Consider the following 23958-nt stretch of genomic DNA (forward strand, 5'->3'; position numbering starts at 1 on the left):
GTCTCCTAAACTATCACTGTGGTCTAAACCACAGAGCCTAGGGCTTGCCGATCAGAAGGTCGGCAGTTCGAATCCCTGCGACGGGGTGAGCTCCTGTTGCTCGGTTCCTTCTCCTGCCAACCTAGCAGTTCTGTAGGAATAACAGAGGAAGACGGTAGGTTGGATGCAGTGAGCTGTGTGTAAGCAAGCTCAAGAACAAGCTTTGCAGAGCCTCTTTTTATTAGCAGACGTCAACAGTTGGAAACAGTAGTGAAACCACTGTGAACATGGCGTATTAACATCTAAGCACATTTCCAGCCTTATCAAATACACGTGTTAGCAGGTGTTTTCCTAAAATGTTCCCCGATACTTGATTACATCTGCGACGCTGTTGCATGCCGGGTGCGAGGTGTGCCTCAGCACAAGCGGAACGTTACCGCCACACCTCCTCTTTTCCTAAATATTAAGAGAGGGGTGTATTCTGAGTCTGAATTGGTAAGGGCCAAAACATGAGGCCCAGAGCGTGGTTTGCAAAGCTGGAGCAGAGAGGGTCATGATGTGGGGGGCAAGGCAGACCTTGCAAAGTTGAAAAAAATGAGGAAACACATTGTATAGTTTGCAGTAAGCTGGGCAAAGATGTGGCAGCAAAAAATGAGTCTAATGTCTCTGGTTGTTGGGCTCAAGAGAGCTGATGTTGTCCAGCGGGAATGAGGGCTTTGGTGTCACCCCAAGTGACTAGATGTGGTTCTTTCCTGGTCTGCACTGGGTGGCACTATGTCTCCCTTGGGTGGTGCTTTACTGGCATCTCCTGTAGGGTTAGCTGGAAGTTTGGAAACAGATTGGTCAGGTCCTGATGCCAGGCCATGCTGGACAGATGATTGGACTGCTGACAGCACACACGGAACTGGAACTCACAACGGACCTGTAGGGGTAAAAAGTAACAGCATAGCCCCGCCCCTAGGCTATCAGGGCCACAGGGCCACAAAACTGCAGATCCGGTAGCTGTTGACACAGTAGGTTGTTAAGGTCGAGGTCCTTGGATTTGCAGAAATGCCTGTCTGCTGGTGCAAGCTGATCTGAATTAGAAGCAAGATGGTTAATTGAAAACAACAAAGTGTTAGATTTACACTGAAATCCACCTAGGGTCCTGCACTTCTCCCCATTTCCTAACTGTTTTTCCAAAAGGTGCCTTCCAGGGAGCGATTGGCAGGTTTGACTTGTTGAATTCACCATCGTTGCGGTTTCAGATCGCTGGTGGTAGCCCAGATAAAACCAGAGAAGGTATCTATGGTGACGTGAACCGCGTAATTAGGGCTTAACATGTGTTACAGATGTCACATCCATTTGCCACAACTGCATGAGGAAATGACTGAGGCATTTTGGAACAGTGAGGGCAGGTGCGAACTAAAGCCTGCACCTGTGCAGTTTGAACTGTTTTGCTAGAACATTTGCAGATTGGTGAAAAAACCCCACATATAATGTCCACTGGGTCTAAGAATGAGGAAGTTACAGTTAGCTCTCGCAAGGCAGCATCTGCTCAGGCATTTCCTGCTGTTAAGAGCCCAGGCAGATTTTACGTGCAGAGAGAGAAACAAAGCCAACAAATTCTCATCGATTTGATTGGTTATCAAAGCCATAGGCAATTGTTCAATAAGCTGCTATACAAAAATGGCTATCTGCTATCAGAGCAGACAGAACAGCTGGAAAAAGCTAGATAGACTGAGAGCCGAGGAGGGATGTACTTTACACACCAGCCTTGATTCTCAGAAAGTTTGTAGCTCCTCGTGTTGGATTGCCATCAGTAAAGAGAGCTATGGCATGAGGGATTGGCATTGGCTGACAGAACAGGCGGACCAAGAAAGGAACACGCTGAGTCACAACTGTCCAAAGATTTTTGGGTGAGTTCTGCATTAAGGTTACTAAATCAGAGTTAGTGAGCTGCAGGGCATGAGACCATCCCTTTAGGGAGGCATTAAAATCAGCTAAGCATGTGCTATGTTTTCCAGTCATGGAAATGATGTCCGAGGGTTTTAACAACTCAAAAAAGCTGTAATGGTGCTGTGGGTAACTTATAATGGTTGCGTGGCGAGTTCCCGCCTCCCCCCGAGGAAATAAAGACACAGGACACAAGAATTCAGGTTAATGGGTCAAATTAGGCCACAACTTTATTGATTACAGGAATTGAGCAGTATTGGCTTAGGCATTGGTCCTAACTACTAACCGGCTAAAGGCCGGAAGGGTTAATCACCAGAGGGAGGAGTCCTGCTGAGGCACGTCAACTAGGACCTCCCCCGGGCGTCACCGCGTGGGGGCGTGCCGTGGGCCCACACCTCCTTAGGCTTAGGACAAGGCCACGCCCCCCGGAATCCTTTACCGGACTACCCTTGCTTGGGGGAAGGTGATGGTGCTCCTTCCCCCCTTCATTTGCATAGCAATAGGACAGTACCCCTACCAATGCCTAACCGCCAATACCGAAGTGTTGTGACGGTTTGCTACGAGGTAGGCGAAAACCAAATGGCTGGAGCCAATCTGCCATTTGGGAAAATTCCTACCAGGCCCCTTGACGGCGACCAACCGTAGTTCATAGCAACGTCAGAGAACCTATCCTAACAGGGTGGGATGGGCGGGAAAACCGGGTCAGCTGCAGCAGCGGAGGAAAGAGGAGGAGCCTAGGCTGCAGCAGGTTTAAATAGCCGAGGCCCCGCCCCCGGAGCCAGCCGATTGGCTGGCCCAGGATATGACACGGGCGGGGATTCCCTTAGGTATCACAGGGGCTGGAACCAGCCCCCGTGAATGTGGGGAAGGGGCGTGCCACCCGCAACCCCACCTCCTTGTTTATCGCGGAAGTGGCTTTGTGGAAACTCTAACTGGGGCAAACAGAAACAGATTCCAGGGGCTAGTCGGGACCTCTACATGCTGAGAGGCAAGTTGCTCTGCTACCAGGGCATATAAGGCTTTTAATTTTTACCCCGGGATTGGCCATTGGTCCACCCAAATAGGTTCCTGCATCTGCCACTTTAAGGGCAACACTGAGACAAAGTCAGACACCTAATTCAAGACTAGCATTAAGTTTTTGCAGTAAATCTTGAACCCCCATTCTCAGAGCATGTCTGCAGCCGCAGGCACAGAAAAAAGGAAGTAGCTGTGCAACAGACTGTCACATGCAGCTGAGTCCATGCTTGCATTCTGAATGCCTGTGTAGTCAGACTCAATTGTCCACAAGAAAATAAAAAAAATATTAAATCCAGCCCCGCACTGCCTTTGGTGGCAGGTTTTTTAAGGATGTTACTGGCTGTTCCCTGCTACTGGTTGTGGAGAAGCCCCCCCTTTTTTTGGTCCTGGGTCAGAGGGTGACCCGACTAGGCATCTCCCAAACTCCCACACTGACTTGTCCACTGGAAGCCTTTATTGCAACATGGGCATTTTTCCAAGGGCTTAGAGTTGGTATTCTCTGGTAAACAGAGGGCTGGAGCAAGGACCGAAGCTTTATAAGTTTGCGATCCTTCCGATTGGCATGCGCGAATCATCCCAGACATGCTCAAGATGTTGGAAGCTTGGGCAGCCAACAGGAGTTTTTTACAGCCAGTTTCAGTAAGATTTCATTGGCAGCGTCAAGGTTATCAATCTGCCGGCTCATCGCTTCTTGCAAGCGGTTAGTGAAATCAAGAAAAGGCTCAGAGGCTCCTTGCCTAATGCTGGCAAAGATCTTGGCAGGTTTCCCAGTTTCAGGAACCTTTTTAAAGCCATACAAGGCACATGCAGAAATTAAAGGAAAATAGGCTTGAGGCAGTTGAGTCTGCATATTTATTGCATCAAACTGACCTTCACCTACTAAATGATCAAAAATGACTCCCTGGGCTGCATGAATGGTGGCTTGGTGCTTGGCAGTTTCGTGAAATTCACTCTGCCATATCACAAATTGACCAGGATTTAAAATCATTTTCATGAGGGCTTTCCAATCAAATGGAATTAATGCAAAGCCTGATGACGTGCCTTCCAAAAGTCATTTGACATAAGTACTGGTTAGACCAAAACCATTCATTGATTTCCTGAGTTCCCTAATTACAGAATAGGGAAGGCTGTCCCAGTGGCCTAACTGGCCACCTTGATTATCTGGTGTCCAAGTAACAGGACAAACTTCAATAAGTTCAGCAAGCTCGTCTAGGTTTAAATGAGGAGATGCCTTTGCCTCTTTAACCATGTGCTGGATGGCAGAGAGGGTTTCCTTCACTGCCTTAAGGAACTCAGATCATTTTCTGCCTGACTGAGAAATCTCTAGTACCAGTAACTGGAAAGGATTGTTACTAGAAATCTTAGGCTGAAGCCCAGGAGGTATCCGACGATTAATGTCAGAAAGTTCTAAATCTGATTTAGGAGAAACTATTTTTGATACCATAGGTGGTGTGGGTGGTGGATTCATCAGGGAAATTAAAGGCTGTCTTTCTGCTGGACTAAATTTCTGAACAGCATCTTGGCACAGATGCCATGTATGTAAAATCTTTTTTTAAATAAAAATAAAATAATTTTTATTAGGTTTTTTACAAATATAGCACATACTACAACAAACAAAAAAGAAACAGAATCACAAACATAGGCAAAAATAAAAAAAAATAACAACAAACACCTAACAACATAAGCAACACAAATTAATTAGTTGTTTAAACATCTAACCTTATAAACATATTTTGGACTTCCTCTGGGCCCTCCCATCTGAATTTCCTTGTATTTGAATGTAGCAGTTTTCTAATATCATTATTAAAACACAGTATTCCAATTAAAGTCCAATTTTTAAACTTTTCTTAGAGTTCTAGATCTCATTTATTTAATTAACTCCTAATTTAATCCTAGGCCTATTTGGTACTTTCTTTTTAAAAAAAAAAAAAAAAATATTAATAGTTTCAGAATTACAGAAAAAGAAGAAAAAATAAAAAACAACACTACAATACATAAAAAAGAAGAAAAAAAGCAAAACATAAAAACCAATACAACAATACAGCAAAAAGATAAAAAAAAGAAAAGAAAAAAAAGACACAAATCCCATATTACATATCTTTAACTTCCATTTGCTTGTTTCATTGACCTCCTCACACCTCCCTTTTTGTATTCTAGTTTAATTAGTTATTTCAGCAAATTCTTGTGAGGAGAACCTGAGCTTACAGGGTTAAACAGCTCAGAGTGTACGCCCTGCCTACTGTTGGGAGGGGGGAGGTTCGTCATTTCCGAGAGCCTCAAGCCTTTGTTCTCTCTCTACTTTCGCTTTTGAGGAGAGAGGACGTGTTTTCACGATGCTGTTTGCTGTGATAGATAATGGATAGTCTGCTGTAAATAAAACTGCTTTTAGCTGCTAAGATCCTGAGTGGACTTTATTTAAGCACACTGAAGCATGCACTGGAGTTTTTTTGAAGTTTTCTCTTACCGCTGCTGATCTTTGCTTTTTGCTCAGAGCATCGGAATGTGGAGTTTGGAATGCAGAGGTCTGGCAAGAGCTACGCAGCGAAAGCGGGCCGGACGCCAGGCTTATCTGAGCAATAAATCTTCTTTCAGAGGTTATGGGTGATAGTTACTGCAATTAGAGGAAGCTGCTTTGAAGCCTGAAGTGCTGTGTGCTTAAAAAGGCTGAGAAAACTGAGAAGCTGCTGTTTTTGCTGCCGGAAGAAAAAGTCCTGCTTTGAGGCTTTGCCTGGGAGAAAAGCAGGGAGACTGGCTGAAATGCTGTGTGCTGCAAAGAGCCACTGGAGGCCTCTCCTTTGAAGCTGGCTGGTATGCGTGAGTACTTCAAAGCCCCAATGGGAGCACTGGGGGAGGAGATGGCTGAGCTCCAGGACTTTTATGATGTCCCGTTTGAAAAGCTCACAACCCAGTCCTGGGATATCTGGGTTAGGAGAGTAAGGGGGTGGTTTTTGGCCACAGGGCTCTGGAGTATAGCCCAGAAGGAGCCGGCCCCACCCATGCCAGTTGCTGCTGAAGATGGCGGAGCAGACCTGGAGGCTGTTTTGCTGGAAGATAGAGAGCAGAGAATGCAAAGAGAGCTCTGCATGTTGAGAGCAAGCGTGGACGCTATGCTGTTGCCCCACCTGGAGGGCGTTGAGTCGGCTCAGGCCGCCTGGCAGGTGCTGAGGAGTCTGTGTGAGAGCTCAGCAGGAGCCCAGGGCCGGGAGAAAGCCGAGAGCAGGGAGGAAGCCGAGAGCCCAGAAGGGGCTGCTGGCCATGTTCCTGAAGTTACAGCTGGGAGTAGCTGCTTTGTCTCCGAGGGGCCGCGTGATGTTGAGGCCTACAACCAGAGTGCTGGGGAGCGTGCAGGCCCAGGCTGTGCACCCAAAGGTGGGGGTGCAGGGAACAAAGGAATGGCTGAAGAGGGAGCTGTGAGAGCTGTTGCTACGCGTCACCACTGTTATCGCTGTGGCTCCCCCTCCCATCTGGTGAGAGAATGTCCAGTGGAGGCACAGGAACAGCCGAAGGCCGTCTCCCGTAGCAACCAGATAAAGGGCTCTTCTTCAAAGCGTGGGAAAGGCAAGCCGAAGGCAGCTGGCAGAGACACTGAACGTAAACATTTGGCAGCCTCTATGGCTGCAGTCAAGAGTTGTCAACAGGATGCTGTGCTGGCTTTTGTCATAGACTTGGCGCGTCCCATCATCTCGTGCCATCTAGTGGATTCCTGGAGAACTGCACCTCTGTAATTTCTGGGAAGACTGTCTGTTTAGCAGATGGGACTCGACACCCACTCACGCAGACTGGCTCACTGTTTTGTTCTTTCTTACAGGATTCAATCCAGGCTTTTGTTCCAGGACTGTCCTGCGCGTTGCTGTCTGTTAGTGCACTTCTTGCTGAGAACTACAGAGTGTGTTTTGAGAACAATAAGTGTTCTATTTCTAAGAATGGACAGCACCTAGTCAGTGTTGAATGTAAAGACAGGTTGTTTGTGATAGATGCTTCTTTTGCAGGTCCAGATGACACGGAGGAGGCTCAAGCACAGTGTGCCAACGTTCCAGTCCATGATGCATGTGCTCACCTCTGGCACCGACGCATGGCACACGTGTCCTGGGGGTCAGTGATGAACATCCCAGAGTGTACGCAAGGGTGCAAAATGAAATGTGCTAAGTTTCTACATTGCAGAGCGTGCAAGTCCGCAAAGGTGAAAACGTGCACATACCCTAGGTCTGAGAGGGTGACCACTAGGGCTTTTCAGTTAATTCATGCAGATTTGTCTGGTCCGATGTCTGTGAGCAGTATGGGCGGAGCCAAATTTGCGCTGGTTCTGATTGATGACCATACGCGGAACTCCTGGACCTTCACGCTCCGACACAAAAATGAAGCTGCGCCGCTAATCAAAGACTGGATTGCGGCTGTGGAACTGCAGTTTTCCACACGGGTGCAAAACTTTCAGAGCAATCGTGGTGGGGAGTTCACCGGGTCTGCACTGCAAAGTTTCTTCCGCAAAAAGGGGATTCAACACAGGTTGACTTCTCCACACAGTCCCCAACAGAATGGGATCGCGGAACGCAGGAACAGGACTCTAGGGGAGATGTCCGCAGCTCTTTTGTTTGATGCCGGGCTCCCACAGCGCTTTTGGGGGGAGGCTTGGCAAACGGCCAACTTTATTCTGAACAGGTCGTTCAGTTCAGTGGTAGGTGACACACCGTACTTCTTGTTGCACGGAAAGAAACCGAAAGTGCACTACTTCCGCGTTTTTGGCTGTGAGGCTTGGGTCCTCATACCAAAGGCCAAACGCAAGAAAGGTGAACCCAAGTCCCAGAAGATGATTTTCTGTGGGTACGAGCCAGGGACCAAGGGGTGGAGGTTTGCTTATCCGTCAGGGAATCAGTCCAGGATTCTGCTCAGCAACAGTGCTGAATTCTGTGAGCAGAGTGGCTGGGCAAGGATACATGGGAACCCTGACATCCTGTCAGAGAGTCTGCTAGACTCTGCTGATGAAGGAGAGGAAGAGGTTGAACCTGCTACTGAGGCTCAGAGTCCAGACCCAGTGCAGGCAGAGGGGAGAACTTCTCCCAAGGCTGTGAAGATCGAGGAACGCAGTGCTCCATCTTCCCCCACAGGTTCGGCTGAGAAGTCCAGACGGCGCAGTAAGTCAGAGGGGGAGCCCTCTGATGCCAAGGACATTCTGGCTGGCCCTAGTGGGTCAGAGGGGGTTCCTGAAGTAGTGCTGCGTCGGTCAACTCGGACGACCAAGGGGAAACCTCCTGAAAGGTTTGCCGTCACTAGCGTGTGGGTCGGAATGGCACAGTGTGAACCCGAGAGTTTTGAGGATGTTCAGAAACTGCCTCAGGAAGAAGCCAGAAAATGGCATGAGGCGATGCAGAAGGAGATGAACTCAGTGGAGTCGCTAGGTGTGTTCTCCCTCACGAAGTTGCCGGTGGGCAAACAGGCCGTCGGTAGCCGCTGGGTTTACCGTCCTAAGCCCACAGCGACAGGAGAACCGCAGTATAAGGCCAGATTAGTGGCGAGAGGATTCACGCAGCGCAGGGGGTTGCATTATACGGAAGTTTATGCTCCCACCTCTAGGAGTGAATCTCTACACTTGGTCTTGGCCATTGCTGCACAAAGAGGGTTGCTGGTGCATCATTTTGATGTGGATGTTGCTTACTTGAACTCAGACTTCCAGGAGGATTTGTACATGCTTCCTCCTCCAGGGTTTGAGGGCAATGAGCAAGGTACTGTGTGGAAACTTCACAAGTCAATTTACGGCCTGAAGCAATCGGCCAGGAATTGGAACTTGTGCCTGAATGAAGCTTTGGAGAAGCTAGGTTTCAGGAAGAGTCTTGCTGACAGTTGCCTGTTCCTTAGAGGATCAGGAGACTCACAGGAACTGGTGTTATTTTACGTTGATGACATCATCCATGTTGGAAAGGCAGACAAACAGGTGCAGAAGTTTGCCAAAGAGCTTGGGAAACGGTTTCAGCTCAAGAACCTGGGTGCAGTAAAGATCTACCTGGGCGTCCAGATAGCGAGAACTGAGGATGGTAGCTTCTTGCTCAGTCAGAAAGGCAAGATTGAGCAGTTGCTTGAGAAGTTCAGAATGTCCGATTGTGCAGAAGTTCGGACACCCATGGAGACGAACTTCGTGAAAGATAGCCAGCAAGCAGAAAGTGCTGAGTTTGAGAATGCTGAGCTCTTTCAGTCAGCTCTAGGTAGTCTGTTGTATCTGTCCCAATGGAGCAGACCAGACATTGCCTTTGCTACCAACCTGCTAAGTAGGGAAGCGTCAAAGCCCAGTGTGAGTGCTTGGCACGGTATCAAGCGGGTACTGCGCTACCTGCAGCATACCAAAGACTTCTGTCTTAAGCTGCCAGCTGAAGGTGAGGCGAAGCTCACATGCTATGCGGACAGTGACTGGGCGAATTCGCAGGACCGCAAGTCTGTGTCTGGGTTGGTGGTAAAGTTTGGGAAGTCACTAGTTGGGTGGAAGTCCTGGAAGCAAAGTCTCATTGCGCTGTCCTCTACTGAGGCAGAATTCAGCGCACTGTCAGATTTGTGCCGGGAACTAGAGTTCTATAGATGCTTGGTGCAAGAGATCTATGGGGATTGTAGCTTGCCCATCACGGTTTGGGAGGACAATCAACCTTGTTTGAAATTGGCTGAATCTGCGCAATTTAAGGCCAGAACCAAGCATCTGGACATACGTTTCCAAAATGTGTGTCAGAGTGTTCAGTCAGGTTTGATACGGCTGAAGTACTGTGCCAGTCACAGTAACTTGGCCGATGGATTTACCAAACCTTTAAGCTTCCAGCGTCATGGGGAGTTTTGTGGTGGTTTGGAGTTGGGGGTAAGTTCTGTACATACTTTCCCCACAGTAGCGCAGGGTGAGAGGGGGTGTGAGGAGAACCTGAGCTTACAGGGTTAAACAGCTCAGAGTGTACGCCCTGCCTACTGTTGGGAGGGGGGAGGTTCGTCATTTCCGAGAGCCTCAAGCCTTTGTTCTCTCTCTACTTTCGCTTTTGAGGAGAGAGGACGTGTTTTCATGATGCTGTTTGCTGTGATAGATAATGGATAGTCTGCTGTAAATAAAACTGCTTTTAGCTGCTAAGATCCTGAGTGGACTTTATTTAAGCACACTGAAGCATGCACTGGAGTTTTTTTGAAGTTTTCTCTTACCGCTGCTGATCTTTGCTTTTTGCTCAGAGCATCGGAATGTGGAGTTTGGAATGCAGAGGTCTGGCAAGAGCTACGCAGCGAAAGCGGGCCGGACGCCAGGCTTATCTGAGCAATAAATCTTCTTTCAGAATTCTTTCCATCTTTCTCAATTTTTATTAAATAATTTATCTTAACAATTTAACCTATTAATTAACTCAACAAATCCTTTCCATCTTTTCCCCATATTCTGTTATTCAAATTACCTTAATTTATTTAACCTTATCTTACTGTAAAATACCTTAGAGCTTGAAACTTAATACTCAATTATACATAACTCCTGATATCATTTCTACTAGAGCCATATAGTTTCATTCCAACATTTTCCCTAATATTCTTTAATTTTAGACTAAATCCCTAAATAAAAACTTTTCTTTATAAATTTTCTTCCAATCTTCATCCAACGTCTCTTCTTCCTGGTCTCGGGTCATGTCAGTCCTTACTGTCCATTCCATCTAGTTCATCAACCTGGTAATCTTATGTCCGAGGCCCTTAAGTCTCTTCCATGTCCCTTCTGCAGATCTTCTTCTTGTTTATACCTGCACTTTTCCTTGTCTTTTGTTGGTCTCTTTCTTAATTTCTTTCCTTTCTCATTGAGGAGTAGGTCTCTGGGAGGTTCCAACCCAAAATTATCTCCGTCTCCCTTCATCAAACCAGCCCGTTCCCCACAGTCCCACTCCCCACAGTCATCAATGTAATCCAAAAAATATTTAAGAGCATATTTCAAAGTCTCTCCAAAGTTAAGAACCTCCTCAGCTCCAGGCTCCCCCTGGCCCACTCCAACTTCAATCTTCAAAAACAGCGGCTTATGCTCCTGCAGGGCCTCGGATCTCTCCATTTGTATTATTTGAGGTGCAACCGCAACCTCCTCCATGATCTTCTGCACTTGCCCAATCAATACAGGTTCCTGAGTTGGTCCCTGAATGGTTTCTGTATCAATATTCCCTGTTTGTCCACAGTTATTGACCACAACAGTCATCAAATCCGTTTTCTCATTCATCAAATCTATCTTCTCATGCATCTGTTCCAACAAAGCACTTGTCTTGCATAAAGCAAGCACCAAAACTTCCTCCCAGCTCATGTTTAGTCAAGGTCAAAAGGACTGGTCCCACGATCTTAATCTCACAGCTGTAGAGTCCTCAAGTAGACTGCAGCAACAATTTAGCAAGCTCCCTCTAGAGGAGACAATTTCTATTTGTATCCATCTTTTTAAAGCAAGTCCAACAAAGGAAAATTACTTTCATTTTTCAGATATTTTGTTTCTTTAGAATGCAAAAGGCAACAATGGAATCAGTTTATTTCTCTTCTTTAGCTATCTGTCAAAGTATTCCATTCACAGTCAATGAACCTCTCCAACAATTTCTGTCTCTGACACCCCGTTTCCAGGTTAGAGACGGTGGAAACTTATCTTTCTTCACTCCCTCTCCTGCAGGCATTAAACAAAGTCCCCCCCCCTTTTCTCCTGCTTCCAAGGGGGTTTCAGTAGTTATAAATGAAGGAAATTTAGACTTTTTAAATGACTTTCCAGGCTTTAGCTTACAAGGTTTTTGCTTCAGTCTATATACAAAAAGTGGAAGGCGGACTTCCTGTTTTGAACCTTCCCGCTTCGGTGCCAAATTAAGATATTTCTTGATCCAATTTTCCGTTTCTACTCACAGGTACTTGTTTTAAATCCAATTGTCCACAGGAAAAGGTCAGTGCTCTCCGGCAATGGCTGTGCGGCTTCACTCCGTGAAAGTAGCAATCAGTTCGCAGCACCGCGCCGCTCACCCCACTTCACTCCGGAACCCCAAAATGGGGTTCCCCGTGATTAGGGGGGGGCGCTCCTGGTGCCCTGCCGAACCCCACGTTCCCAGGCTTCCTCCACCTGGGATTTCTAGCGGGTCTCCACCTTCGCCGCGGCGGGAAGACCCAGTTTCCACGGAGCCAGTTCCTCCAGTCGGCCTATTTGGTACTTTCAAGCAATTTCTAATTTTTAATATTACAATATTTATTCAAATAGTCTTTAAATTTCTTCCACTCTTCTTGGTATTCCTTTTCTTTCTGGTTGCGGATTCTTCCAGTAAGGTCAGCCAACTCCATATAGTCCATCATTTTCACCTGCCATTCTTCCACAGTTGGTAATTCTTGTGTTTTTCATTTCTTGGCTATTAAAATTCGGGCAGCAGTTGTGGCATACAAAAATAACTTTACATCTTTCTTGGGTAGTTCAAAACCTATTATTCCAAGTAGAAAGGCCTCTGAGTTTTTTTTATAAATGTATATTTCATCATTTTAAAAAATTCATTATAAATCTTTTCCCAGAAGTCCTTCACCTTGGGACAGGTCCACCACATGTGATAAAAGGTACCTTCCTTTTCTTTACATTTCCAACATAAATTATCACAGTTATGATAAATCTTAGCTAATTTAACGGGTCAAGTACCACCTAGACATCATTTTCATAATATTTTCCTTTAACATCGTACATGCAGTAAACTTAACCCCTTTCTTCCATAACTTTTCCCAATCCTCCATCATTATATTGTGTCCCACATCTTGTGCCGTCAATCATAACCGATTTAACTTGTTCATCCTTTGTATGCCACTCCAACAACAAATTATACATTTTAGACATATTCTTAACATTAGTGTCCAATTTGGTTTTTTCTGTTGCAAAACCATTTATCTTATCAATCTTGAATAGTTCATTAATTTGATAGTATTGAAGCCAATTCACGTTATCTTTGATTTGTTCAAATGGTTTTATATTTAACTCCTTCATTGTCTTCTAACAATAAATCTGAATATCTCAACCATTTATTTTCCATATTTAGCTCTTTTTGGGCCTGTGCTTCCATTGGTGAAATCCATTTGGGTGTTTTTCATACCAAGAGATCCTCCATACATTGTATAGCACTTTTCTAATTATATGATTCTTAAAACCACTATGGGCCTTTATCTTATCATACCATAGATATGCATGTTGGGATACTGCCAGGGAGACAAAGGCCATCAGGAAGGCCTACACGTCGTCTCCAGACAATCTCTTGGTCTCCTGTAGAACAGCATCAGTCAATTAGCGACACGAGCCTCAGACACATTCCAAGACCCATGAACGCCCTTTTCGCAGAGTTTCCACAACGGAAGATTCACCCAGGAGAGCATATTTACAGCATTATTCAACGTTGGTCAGAACAAAGGAAAAACATGACTGCTTGCATCCATGTCGAGGAAAACAGCAAGGACAAAAGCTATATACAAAACGGAAACTCCCAGTGAGCAGGAAGTACACAGGCATGTGACACACAACAGCCTGTTCCCTTTTTAAGATGGAACAGAAATATCCTAACATCCTCCCCTTTCCGTGTAACCTGTAGTACCTGTGGTTCAACCCAATTGCAACCTCTGTACATAAACCTTAAGTTGTTCTCTGTTAACAACCTTAGACAACAGATCAGCAGGAATTTCATTTCCTGACATGTAGGATACCTGAATGAGTCCTTTCTGAATACACTCTCTTGCACGATGTAGCTTAATCTGCAAGTACTTGGTTCTTTGCTTGCAACTCTCTGAGTTCAGCAAAGCCAAACAGGATCTATTGTCTTGATACACTTGTATAGGACATTTCACAGAAATTCTGATGTCCTGTAACAGTTGCATCAACCATTCACAATCCATGAGTGAAAATGACAGAGCATTGAGTTCTGCTTCACAGGAACTTAGGCTTACTGTCGTCTGCTTTTTGCACAGCCAGTCAAACAGAGAGTGGTTGTACATGTGGCATACTCCAGAAGTGCTTGCACCATCTGTGGTGTCACTTCCAAAACTAGCATCTGCAAAGATTTCAAGACCTCCAGTCTTCTGACGGGTGAACCTCAGCCTGTAGTGCAAAGTCCACTTCAAATAGCGGGCTATGCGCTTCAGAGCTTTCCAATCCTGAACAGTAGGATTGTTGGCATGTCTGCTAATCAGGTTAGTGCTTACAGCTATGTCAGGTCTTGAACATCTAGCAATGAAATTCAGCTTGCCTAGAATGCATCTGTACAGTGTGGTGTCAGAAAATGCTTCAGCAGTACTATCTACCTGGTAACCTGTCACCATCGGTGTGTCTGCTGGGTTTGCAACAACCAAATTCAACCTGGTTAATACATCAGCAATTTTCTGTGTTTGGTGTACCAGAAAATTACCTGCTTGGTCACTCTCCACCTGCAGAGAAAGATAGTTGGATACCTCACCAAGATCCTTCATGTCAAAGTGCTCCTTCAGCTGAGCTAGGGTGCTTTGGTACAAAGCTTGATTCTTCCAAAACAGAAGAAGATCATCAACAAAACACAAACAATGCAGTTTGTTTTGCCCCTCCTCCTTGACAAACACACATGGATCAGCTTTGCCTTTGTGAAAACCTAGAGAAAGCAATGTCTCAGTGAGTTTTGTGTCCCAACACCTGGCACTCTGCTTGAGACCATATAAGGATTTCTGCAGTTTACGGACCATTCCCTTCTGTATCTGCATTCCATCAGGTGGAAGCATATACAGCTCCTCCCCCAAAACCCCGTACAAAAAAGCTGTTTTCACGTTGTGATGAGAAACGTGCAGTTTCTCCTCTGCAGCAGTCTTGAGCATTAGCCTAATGCTCTCATACTTGACGGTGAGTGAGTAGGTCTCGTGGTAATCCTGTCCTGGTACCTGTGAAAAACCTCTGGCAACCAATCTGGCTTTGTGTCTGACAACCTTGCCAGTCTGGTCTGTCTTGGCCTTGAAGACCCATTTGCTGCCAGCCAGTCTCATTCCTGGGACTACTGGGACTAGCTCCCAGGTTTGGTTCCTATCCAAGGAATCAACTTCAGCCTTCATGGCATTAAGCCATGGCTCAGCATCTTTAGAGGTTAACTGCTGAACCTCTCTGAAGCTTGAAGGTTCCCACACCTTCTCTGAGCTACTAAGAACAGCAGTTGCTGTCTTAGCAAACTCATCAGTAAATCTCTTTGGACATTTGCCTTTTGTGGCCCTTTCAGATCTGCGTACTAGACGCAAGTCTTCTGCACTCATCTCCTCCTTCTTAGGAGAAAAGTGACCAATGGTGAACAGTGGTTCTTCCAGTTCAGTGTCAGACGCATCAGATAGTCTGACTGAGGCCTTTGCGCTCTTGTAGTCTGCTGTGTCATCACTGTCACTGACAACAGCAGCAGCGCTGCCCACTGAGCTGGAATCCGAACTCTCATCATCATCATCCTCAGCTTCCTCTTCTACCTCAACATCATCTGCTTCTTTCACATCATCTTCATCCTCCTTTTAGTGACTATGGAAAATTCCCACATTTTCCCCCCACTTAGGATTGTACTCAACACTCTTTGTGAACCTATTGGACTTAGAATCAGTCAAGAATACCCTGTATGCACCTTTTTCATACCCCATGAACAAACCATGTGCCCCACGCTTCCCAAGCTTGCTGCTCTGTGGGGTGTAGACCCACATGTCAGAACCAAAGATTCTCATGTGCTAGATGTAAGGTTTCTTACCAAACATCTTCTCATAGAGAGTACAACCAATAGGTGATGATAGTCTCCTGTTATAGGAATAAACAAACGTGTTCAAAGACTCCCCCCAAAACTTCTCAGGGAGATTGGCATCATGCAACAAGGTTTTTAGGCCTTGCAGCAAAGTTTCGTTTGCTCGCTCACAAAGTCCATTCATCCATGGAGAACTAGGAGTTGAGAGGCTATGCTGGATTCCCTTCTCAGTCAGGAAAGTTTCAAACTGCTGAGAAGTTAATTCACCCCCTCGATCAGTAAACAACCAACCAATGTGTTTGTTGTGAACATTTTCCAACCAAGCACAGAACTCCTTGAACTTAGGAAACGCTTCTGATTTCTGCTGGAGCATAAACACATGAATGTACCTGGAAAAAGAATCAATTAAAACCATGAAGTACCTTGCTCCACCCAAAGAGGGCGCAAGTGGACCAACCAGGTCAGCGTGGACTAGCTGATAGGGCTTGGAAGCCTGCCTGCTAGACACCTTGCCTTTTGGAGCAACCTTCACCTTGTTCTCTGCACAAGATAAACATTTCATGTGAAACTTACAGGGCTTGATGTTCCAACCCTGACCCAACCCAGATATCTTGGCCAGTGCCTGCCAAGACATGTGACCAAATTGTTGGTTTGCCTCATGAATACATCCTGCATGAAGAACTTTGTTAGTTTGTGCAACACAACAAGATTCAACATTAGACACAGCAACACCATTGTCATCATAAGTTATACAGAACAAACCATCTATAAACTTTGCATGCGAAATGCCCTCTTTGGCTTTCCTGATGACACAGACGCTCTTCTTGAAGGAAATCTCAAAGCCTCACCCAGTCAGCTGTGGGACGCTGAGCAAATTGTCTGCAGCATCTGGAACATAAAGTACTTCGCTGATGGTTGAGTGCAGACTTGCCAGTTTCACTGTCCCAACTCCTGTAATTCTCAACGTCTTTCCATCAACCTGTTGGATCTCTCCATCTTGAGGCATGAAGGAAATAAACAGCTGCCGATCCTTCATAATGTATGTGCTGGTCCAGGGGGGAGGTTACCGTGGGGCGAGGTCCAGGACCTGAGTAGAGGGTCACCAGACAGTCCTCCTCGGGCAAAGCAGGGTCCACAGCGAGAAGCCGGGCAAGGACAGGAACTCTGGGGGAACAGGACTGGATGCTGGCCGAAACAGCTCATCAACGACGTTGCTCCCGCAACCTGGGACCGGGCTGACTGGCCTTTATCTTCTCTGAGGCCAGGGGCGGTCCCGGCCCCCAGGAGACCCGCCTCTCCTGGCCTTAAGGCGAGCACTCCTCCTGGGAGAAACCAGTTCCCTTCGCCTCTCTGCCCTGAGCCTCTGCAGTTCAGGAGAGGCTGAAGGGTTACTGGACCCAGGGGGAGACTCACCTGTAGGCACTGAGTCCTCAACCACCTCCGGAGCCAGAGTGGATTCACCTGGTGCCTGCTCCTGAGGATCCGGCACTGGTGCAGGCGCTTCAGAATCAAGGCCCTGCCCCAGTTCAGCCGGCCCTGGAGGCGGGGACTCCTGTGCAGGCTGGGATTCCTCCGGTTCAGCCTCTGAATCGGATTCCCAGGCCATCACAATGTGCCTTGTCGCTCCAGAATCGACGACAAATTTTCCTTTGGCCTTTGGAGAAGCAGTGCTAACAAACAAAGCCTTGTTTTTCATTGGCCTAGGCTTTCCACCCCCCTTCTGTTTCTGGCCATCTGCAGGCTTCTTTTGTTTATTTCCAGTCTTTGGGCAAAATTTCTGAAAATGACCTTGGTTCCCACAGTTCCAGCACTTCACAGCTGCCAACGCCTTGGCTCCCCCTGGAGGCTGGAATGCTGTCTCACATTGCTCCCCCTGAAGCGCACAAGCTGACTCAGCTGCAATACTTCTATCATATTCGTTTTGCAAGGTCGCCAAAACCTTTGTAGCAGTGAGGTCCTGCGCAGGAAGAGTTGCCAGCTGGCTTGCCACAGCATGATAGCTTTCATCCAGGGAGTCCAGGATAAGGATTGCAAACAGAGACTCAGGCATATTGAAACCTCTATGAGTCAATTCCTGTCTGAGATGCTGCAAATGTAAAACATGGGCTCTAAGGTCTTCCCCTGGCTCCAAACGCTTCCTGTGCAGCTTTCTGAAGTAAAGCAACACAGACCCAGCTTCTTGTCGGAGATGACAGGCCTTAAGCCCTTCCCACATCTCACGGGCACTGGCCTTTCCAGCCAGGGTGATTAACTCTTCAGGAGCTACCGAGAGCAAAATTATTCACATGGCTCTTGAATCCTGTGCCTCCCATTCATCTGTCAAAGGGGCTGGGGGGTCCTCAGAAATAGTTTTCCACACACCAAGCCTTCTCATCTGGCCCTCACAGTACCTTGCCCAGGTCTGATAATTGTGGCCATTGAGCTTTGGGCACGGAGCACCATCTGAGGCTTGTAAAAGCTCCATTTCAGCTCTTTACTTCAGCCGTGAGCCTTATTCACTTCAAAAGCTCCTTATCTTTGGCAGCTCGTAAATCAACGAGGCCTTCTTGCTCTCCTCCGGCCTAATTAGTCTGCTGGACTTCAAAGACTCTGCCGTGGCACAGAAAAGTCTTGCTTTTCCCCACATATCTCTCACAGTCTTCAGCAGTCTTACTCTCCTGTAAGTGCTGTGAATCTGGGCCTGTAACCTGTTGTTGGGATACTGCCAGGGAGACAAAGGCCATCAGGAAGGCCTACACGTCGTCTCCAGATGATCTCTCGGTCTCCTGTAGAACAGCATCAGTCAATTAGCGACATGAGCCTCAGACACATTCCAAGACCCATTTACGCCCTTTTCGCAGAGTTTCCACAACAGAAGATTCACCCAGGAGAGCATATTTACAGCATTATTCAACGTTGGTCAGAACAAAGGAAAAACATGACTGCTTGCATCCATGCCGAGGAAAACAGCAAGGACAAAAGCTATATACAAAACGGAGACTCCCAATGAGCAGGAAGTACACAGGCATGTGACGCACAACAGCCTGTTCCCTTTTTAAGGAGGAACGGAAATATCCTAACAATGCATGCCAACCAAATCGATTGTCCAATCCCTCCAGGTCCAAAATATCTTCATTGTCTAATTTAATCCAATCTTTAATCCAGCAGAAGGCCATAGCTTCAAAGTATATCTTCAAATCAGGCAGGGAAAAAACCCCTCTTTCTTTTACATCCGTAAGTAGTTTATATTTAATTCTAGGTTTTTTTTCCTGCCAGATAAATTTGGAGAGCGCCTTCTGCCATTCTTTAAAATATTTAACATTGTCAATAATAGGTAAGGTTTGAAATAAAAACAACATTTTCGGCAATACATTCATCTTAACCACCAATATTCGGCCCATAAGTGATAATTTTAAATTTGACCATATCTATAGATCTCTTTTAATTTCATTCCACACTTTTCCATAATTATCCTTGTATAGATTTAAATTTTTTGCCGTTAAATTCACACCCAAATATTTAACCTTTTTCGAAAAGACCAGGCCTGTCTTTTCAATAAGGATTTTTCTTTCATCATTATCTAAGTTTTTATCCAAAACTTTGGTTTTGTTCTTATTTAATTTAAATCCTACCAGTTGCCCAAACTCTTGAATCATCTCCAGTGCTTTTAATGCACTGGTTTCTGGATTCTGTAGAGTTAAAACCAAATCATACCACAAAGGCTTTTAATTTATACTGCTTAGATCCTACTACAATGCCCTTAACTTCCTCTTCTTTCCTCATCATATTTAGCAATACCTCCAGAACCAAAATAAATAATAGAGGAGAAAGTGGGCACCCTTGCCTGGTTCCTTTCTCGATTCTAATTTCCTCTGATACCACATTATTGACAATAATTTTAGCTTTTTGTTCAGAATAGATCGCCTTAATACTATTTAAGAATTTTTGACCAACCTCAATTCTTTCTAAAAATTTTCCATAAAAAGCCAAGAAATATTGTCAAAGGCCTTCTCCGTGTCAATAAACATTAATAATGCTTTACAGTTTCTTTTAGTCTCTAATCTTTGTAATATGTCAATTATATTCCTAATATTATCTTGCATATGTCTCCCAGGCAGAAATCCTGCCTGACCTTTATGTATATATTCTATTAAAACCTTTTACAGTCTATTGGCCAAAATATTTGCAAATATTTTATAATCCACATTAACTAATGAGATTGGTCTATAGTTCTTAACATCCGATCTATCTTGCTCTGGTTTTGGTATCAGAGTTATGTACATGTATGTAAAATCTTAACAGAGGCTCGAGGTTCCAAATGCAAGGTTCTCCCAACCTTTTCCCAATCCTTGAGTCTGAAAGATCCGCCTTCAGGATACCAAGGACACTGCTGATTAATTACTTCTAACAGGTCCTTGAGATCTCCTGAGGAGCAGCGGTGACGTGCTTTTAAAAGCAGGTACTATAAATCTTTGCGATGTTGTTGCTGTTGTGCTGAAAGGGAATCCCCCATCTATACGCTATTCCAAAAATACTCACCGGGATCCAGAAGGATGCGCGGACACGTCTGTAGCCCTTGCCGGGTGAAGCGAGTATGGTCAGGCCCCACGTTAGGCGCCACATATAGGAATAATGGAGGACGACGGGAGGTTGGATGCAGTGAGCTGTGCATGAGCAAGCTCAAGAGCAAGCTTCGCAGAGCCTCTTTTTATTAGCAGAAGTCAACAGTTGGAAACAGTAGTGAAACCACGTGACGTATTAACATCTAAGCACATTTCCAGCGTTATCAAATACACATGTTAGCAGGTGTTTTCCTAAAATGTTCCCCGATACTTGATTACATCTGCGTCCCTGGTCATGCTCCAGCCAAGCGTTATGTCTAGTAACCAAATCTGTGAGAGGACAAACGATCAGGGGGAAAACCATGTTTTCTAGCCAAGAGCCAGGAGTTCAAGGAGCGTGGGCGCGATGCTCCTTGGCACACTGTTGCATGCCTGGTGCGAGGTGTGCCTCAGCACAAGTGAAACGTTACCCCCACACAGTTCGAAAGAACGCCAAAGTGCAAGTAAACGGCGTTTCCGTGCACTGTTCTGGTTTGCCAGAAGTGGCTTAGTCATGTTGGCCACATGACCCAGAAGCTGTACGCCGGCTCCCTCGGCCAATAAAGCAAGATGAGCGCCGCAACCCCAGAGTCGTCCACGACTGGATCTAATGGTCAGGGGTCCCTTTACCTTTACCTTTAACCTATCAGCAGGCTTAACAAGCAACAGCTCCCTGGGTTATTTTGGAGAAGTCCTGACTATTGGTACCGCTTTAAATATATAGTGCAGCTATTTTTCAATACATTTGTGGAACAGAGGTTTTCCACTGCTCTTGCAGAGTGCTGATGGCACAGGGTGTGACCAAGGGCACCCTGCATGCAGCTACGGGTAACAGTCACCTGCAAAAGGCCCGTACCATGAAGATTCCTAGTCCCAAGAGCATGAATTCTTCTATTCTCCCTCCCTCCCCAGGTTCACTGCTGCTGAATCTTCTATACCAGCTGCCAACAGTGGCCAAAGCTCCAGTATGTTCTCCTTCTCACCTGCTGGGACTGTGGGTCAGTCCACTGTGCTGGGCACCCCTCCTGCAGTGCCAATCAAGGCTTCCACCCCAGTCTCTTCAGCAGGTATATCCCCTCTCCCTTTCCCCCTTTTTCTGCTGATAAAACCTCATATGTAGTTGTGACTGCATTACATGTGGATTAATATGAGAAACAGGGATTGAGGACTATAAACTTTGTACAAAAATGGAAGTTTGGCATTTCAACATCCTACAGTGGTCAGTTCTTTTTGCTGAAAATGTCTATTGCTGCCACACAGATTTTATTTTTTACTGCCTGTCTGTGTTCCCTCCTTTCTGGAATGGTCACATGTGTGCTTAGAGCTCTCTTTGCCATGGTGGTCTGCTCTTTCTTGCTCTTTCTTATCTACTGCAGAGCTTTCCAAACTTTACATGTTGGTGACACACTTTTTAGACATGCATCATTTCACAACACAGTAATTCATTTTTTTACTAGCAAACTGGAGGTTAAACTAACTTCTTTCCAGCCCTGGGAGAAGCGTGGGAAGCATTTGCATGACACACCTACACACTGCAGCTGCCACGACACACAGTTTGGAGAGCTCTGATCTACTGCTTAATATTTCAAAAATCTTCTAATCAGCATTCAGTCTAAAAAAACAAACAGCATGTCATTAAAACTAAAACTAAAACACAACCTTAAAAACAGCTATATGGAAACTACCGTATTTTTCGCCCTATAGGACGCACTTTTTCCCCTCCAAAAATGAAGGGGAAATGTGTGTGCGTCCTATGGGGCGAATGCAGGCTTTCGCTGAAGCCTGGAGAGCGAGAGGGGTCGGTGCGCACCGACCCCTCTCGCTCTCCAGGCTTCAGGAAGCTATCCGCAAGCCTTGGGAGCTCCACGGGAGTTCCCGCCGGGCTCCCAAGGCTTGCGGATAGCAGCCTGCATCCCGAAGCCTGGGGCACGCTGCACAGCGCGCCCCGGGCTTCGTGCAGATATCGGGCAGCCCCACAAGCTCGGGGGACAGCGGGGAGTCACAGCACGCCTTCCCGCTGTTCCCCGACCTGGTTTGGAGGCTGGCGCTGGGGAGAAGCGGGCTTCTCCCCAGCGCCAGCCCCACAAGCTCAGGGGACAGCGGGGAGTCGGAGCGTCGCCATCCCGCTGTTCTCCAACCTGGTTTGGAGGCTGGTGCTGGGGAGAAGTGCACATCTCCCCACCACCAGCCCCACAAGCTCGGGGGACAGATATCCGCAAGCCTGGGGAGACTGGCGCGACCTCCCGCCGGGCTCCCTAGGCTTGCGGATAGCAGCCTGTTCTGGGGGCTGGGGTCGGGGGAAGCTCGGGCATCTCCCACCCCAGCCCCGCGCCTGGGGGGGGGAAATAAATTTCCCCCCTTTATTTCCCCCCCAAAAAACTAGGTGCATCCATTGGCTGGTGTGCCCTATGGGGCGAAAAATACGGTACATAAAAACATATAAACTTAATTTTCCTGAAAGCAGATAACTACACTTACCAAATCCTGTTATCTTTGAAATTCATGAGTCTATGAGTGATTTTGTTTCTTTTTGGACTCTTAGTGGAGCGTCCTTCTCAGAGTGCTCTTCCAGCTTCCATGCTCCAGAAGACAGCCAAGATTTCCTCAGCTGTTTCAAAAGTGAGCCCTTCCCAGGTAATTAGAAGCTGACCTGTCTGTCCTTGACAGGAAACATATTGTTCCATCTCAAAAACAAGGATCAAATCAGACAAAGCTTACTACGTGAACATAGCTGCTTCTATCTCACACAGCTTCTCTCTGGAAGATTGAAAGAGTCTCTGAGCAGATTTGGTAAAGGGAGACATTCAGTTACGTGAGTGAACCCCAAGAGTGTGTTCCTGTGCATATTAGGTGGTTATTTAGCAAGGAAGACATTTTACCTGTGACTCCTGGTGGATATGTGGCTCAGGGTGCCTAAACACTGTTGGGGGATGGGGTGGGGGTTGCTTAGGAGTTTTATGGGGGGCAGGTTTTAATTTTGGGGAGGCTTAATTTTTCTTGTCCTTAGTATTAATTTTTTGTACCATTATTGTCAGACCCACCCTTATAGAAAAGCAAATTACAAACTTTATTTACTTGTGTTTTGCTTTCAACACACACGCTCCCCCCTTCCTCCCTCTCTTCCTTTAATATGTTCAGAAGTTTTCTTGTTTTATCTCTAATAGCAGAACATTTTAGTTCTAAAATTCCCCATCAAACAATAATAAAGCATTTGTGCCTTGCAGGGCCAGCAGCAACCACCCACTGCTGGGGTGGAGAAACAGGCTCACCAGTGGAAGGATTCAGATCCTGTCATCATAGGAATCAGGGAGGAGGTGAGGCTTTCTGGAGCTATGATGTACTGCTCCTCCCCGGGTCACCTTTCTTTGAACCTGGGTGTCAGGGAACTGCCATCAGTGCCGGAGGGAGAGAGCAAAATCCAGAGGGATTCCGGAGAGCATTCCGGGATTGGGAGAGGCAGCCCATCCTCTGGGGAAGAGAATCAGCGTCGCACCAGTGGAGAAGGGGGGCAGATGGGGGAAGCGGCGAGGCGGTCCCATGACGCCTTGCCGGGGACGACGGGGAGAGTAGAGGTCCTCCGCTGCCTACGCCCTCCTTGCGCAGAAGGCTTCCGCGCAGAGAGACTAGGAGGCGACTAGGCGTCAAAGAGCTTCTTTGCTGGAAGAAGTTTAAGAAACGCCCACTGACGGATTCTGCCAGCGATTGAGACAGCCACGGGTGAGTGGCTGTCCGGACAGAAAAGGTTCACTCAGGCAATCCAG

At 46.5% G+C, this 23958-nt stretch overlaps 1 protein-coding gene across 1 annotated transcript in view; it reads left to right on the top strand.

Moving 5' to 3' along the window:
* The window catches only part of LOC308467638 (nuclear pore complex protein Nup214-like), a 254499-nt gene that overhangs the window by 43825 nt on the left and 186716 nt on the right, over positions 1 to 23958 (top strand). Inside the window, exons 13-15 of the mRNA XM_080989369.1 lie at positions 21110 to 21264; positions 22740 to 22831; positions 23422 to 23511. Of these exons, the coding sequence (XP_080845495.1) occupies positions 21110 to 21264; positions 22740 to 22831; positions 23422 to 23511 (337 nt within the window). The remainder of the gene's footprint in view (positions 1 to 21109; positions 21265 to 22739; positions 22832 to 23421; positions 23512 to 23958) is intronic.

Source organism: Podarcis pityusensis (assembly GCF_964106645.2).
Source record: "Podarcis pityusensis genome assembly, chromosome: W".
NCBI lineage: Eukaryota > Metazoa > Chordata > Lepidosauria > Squamata > Lacertidae > Podarcis > Podarcis pityusensis.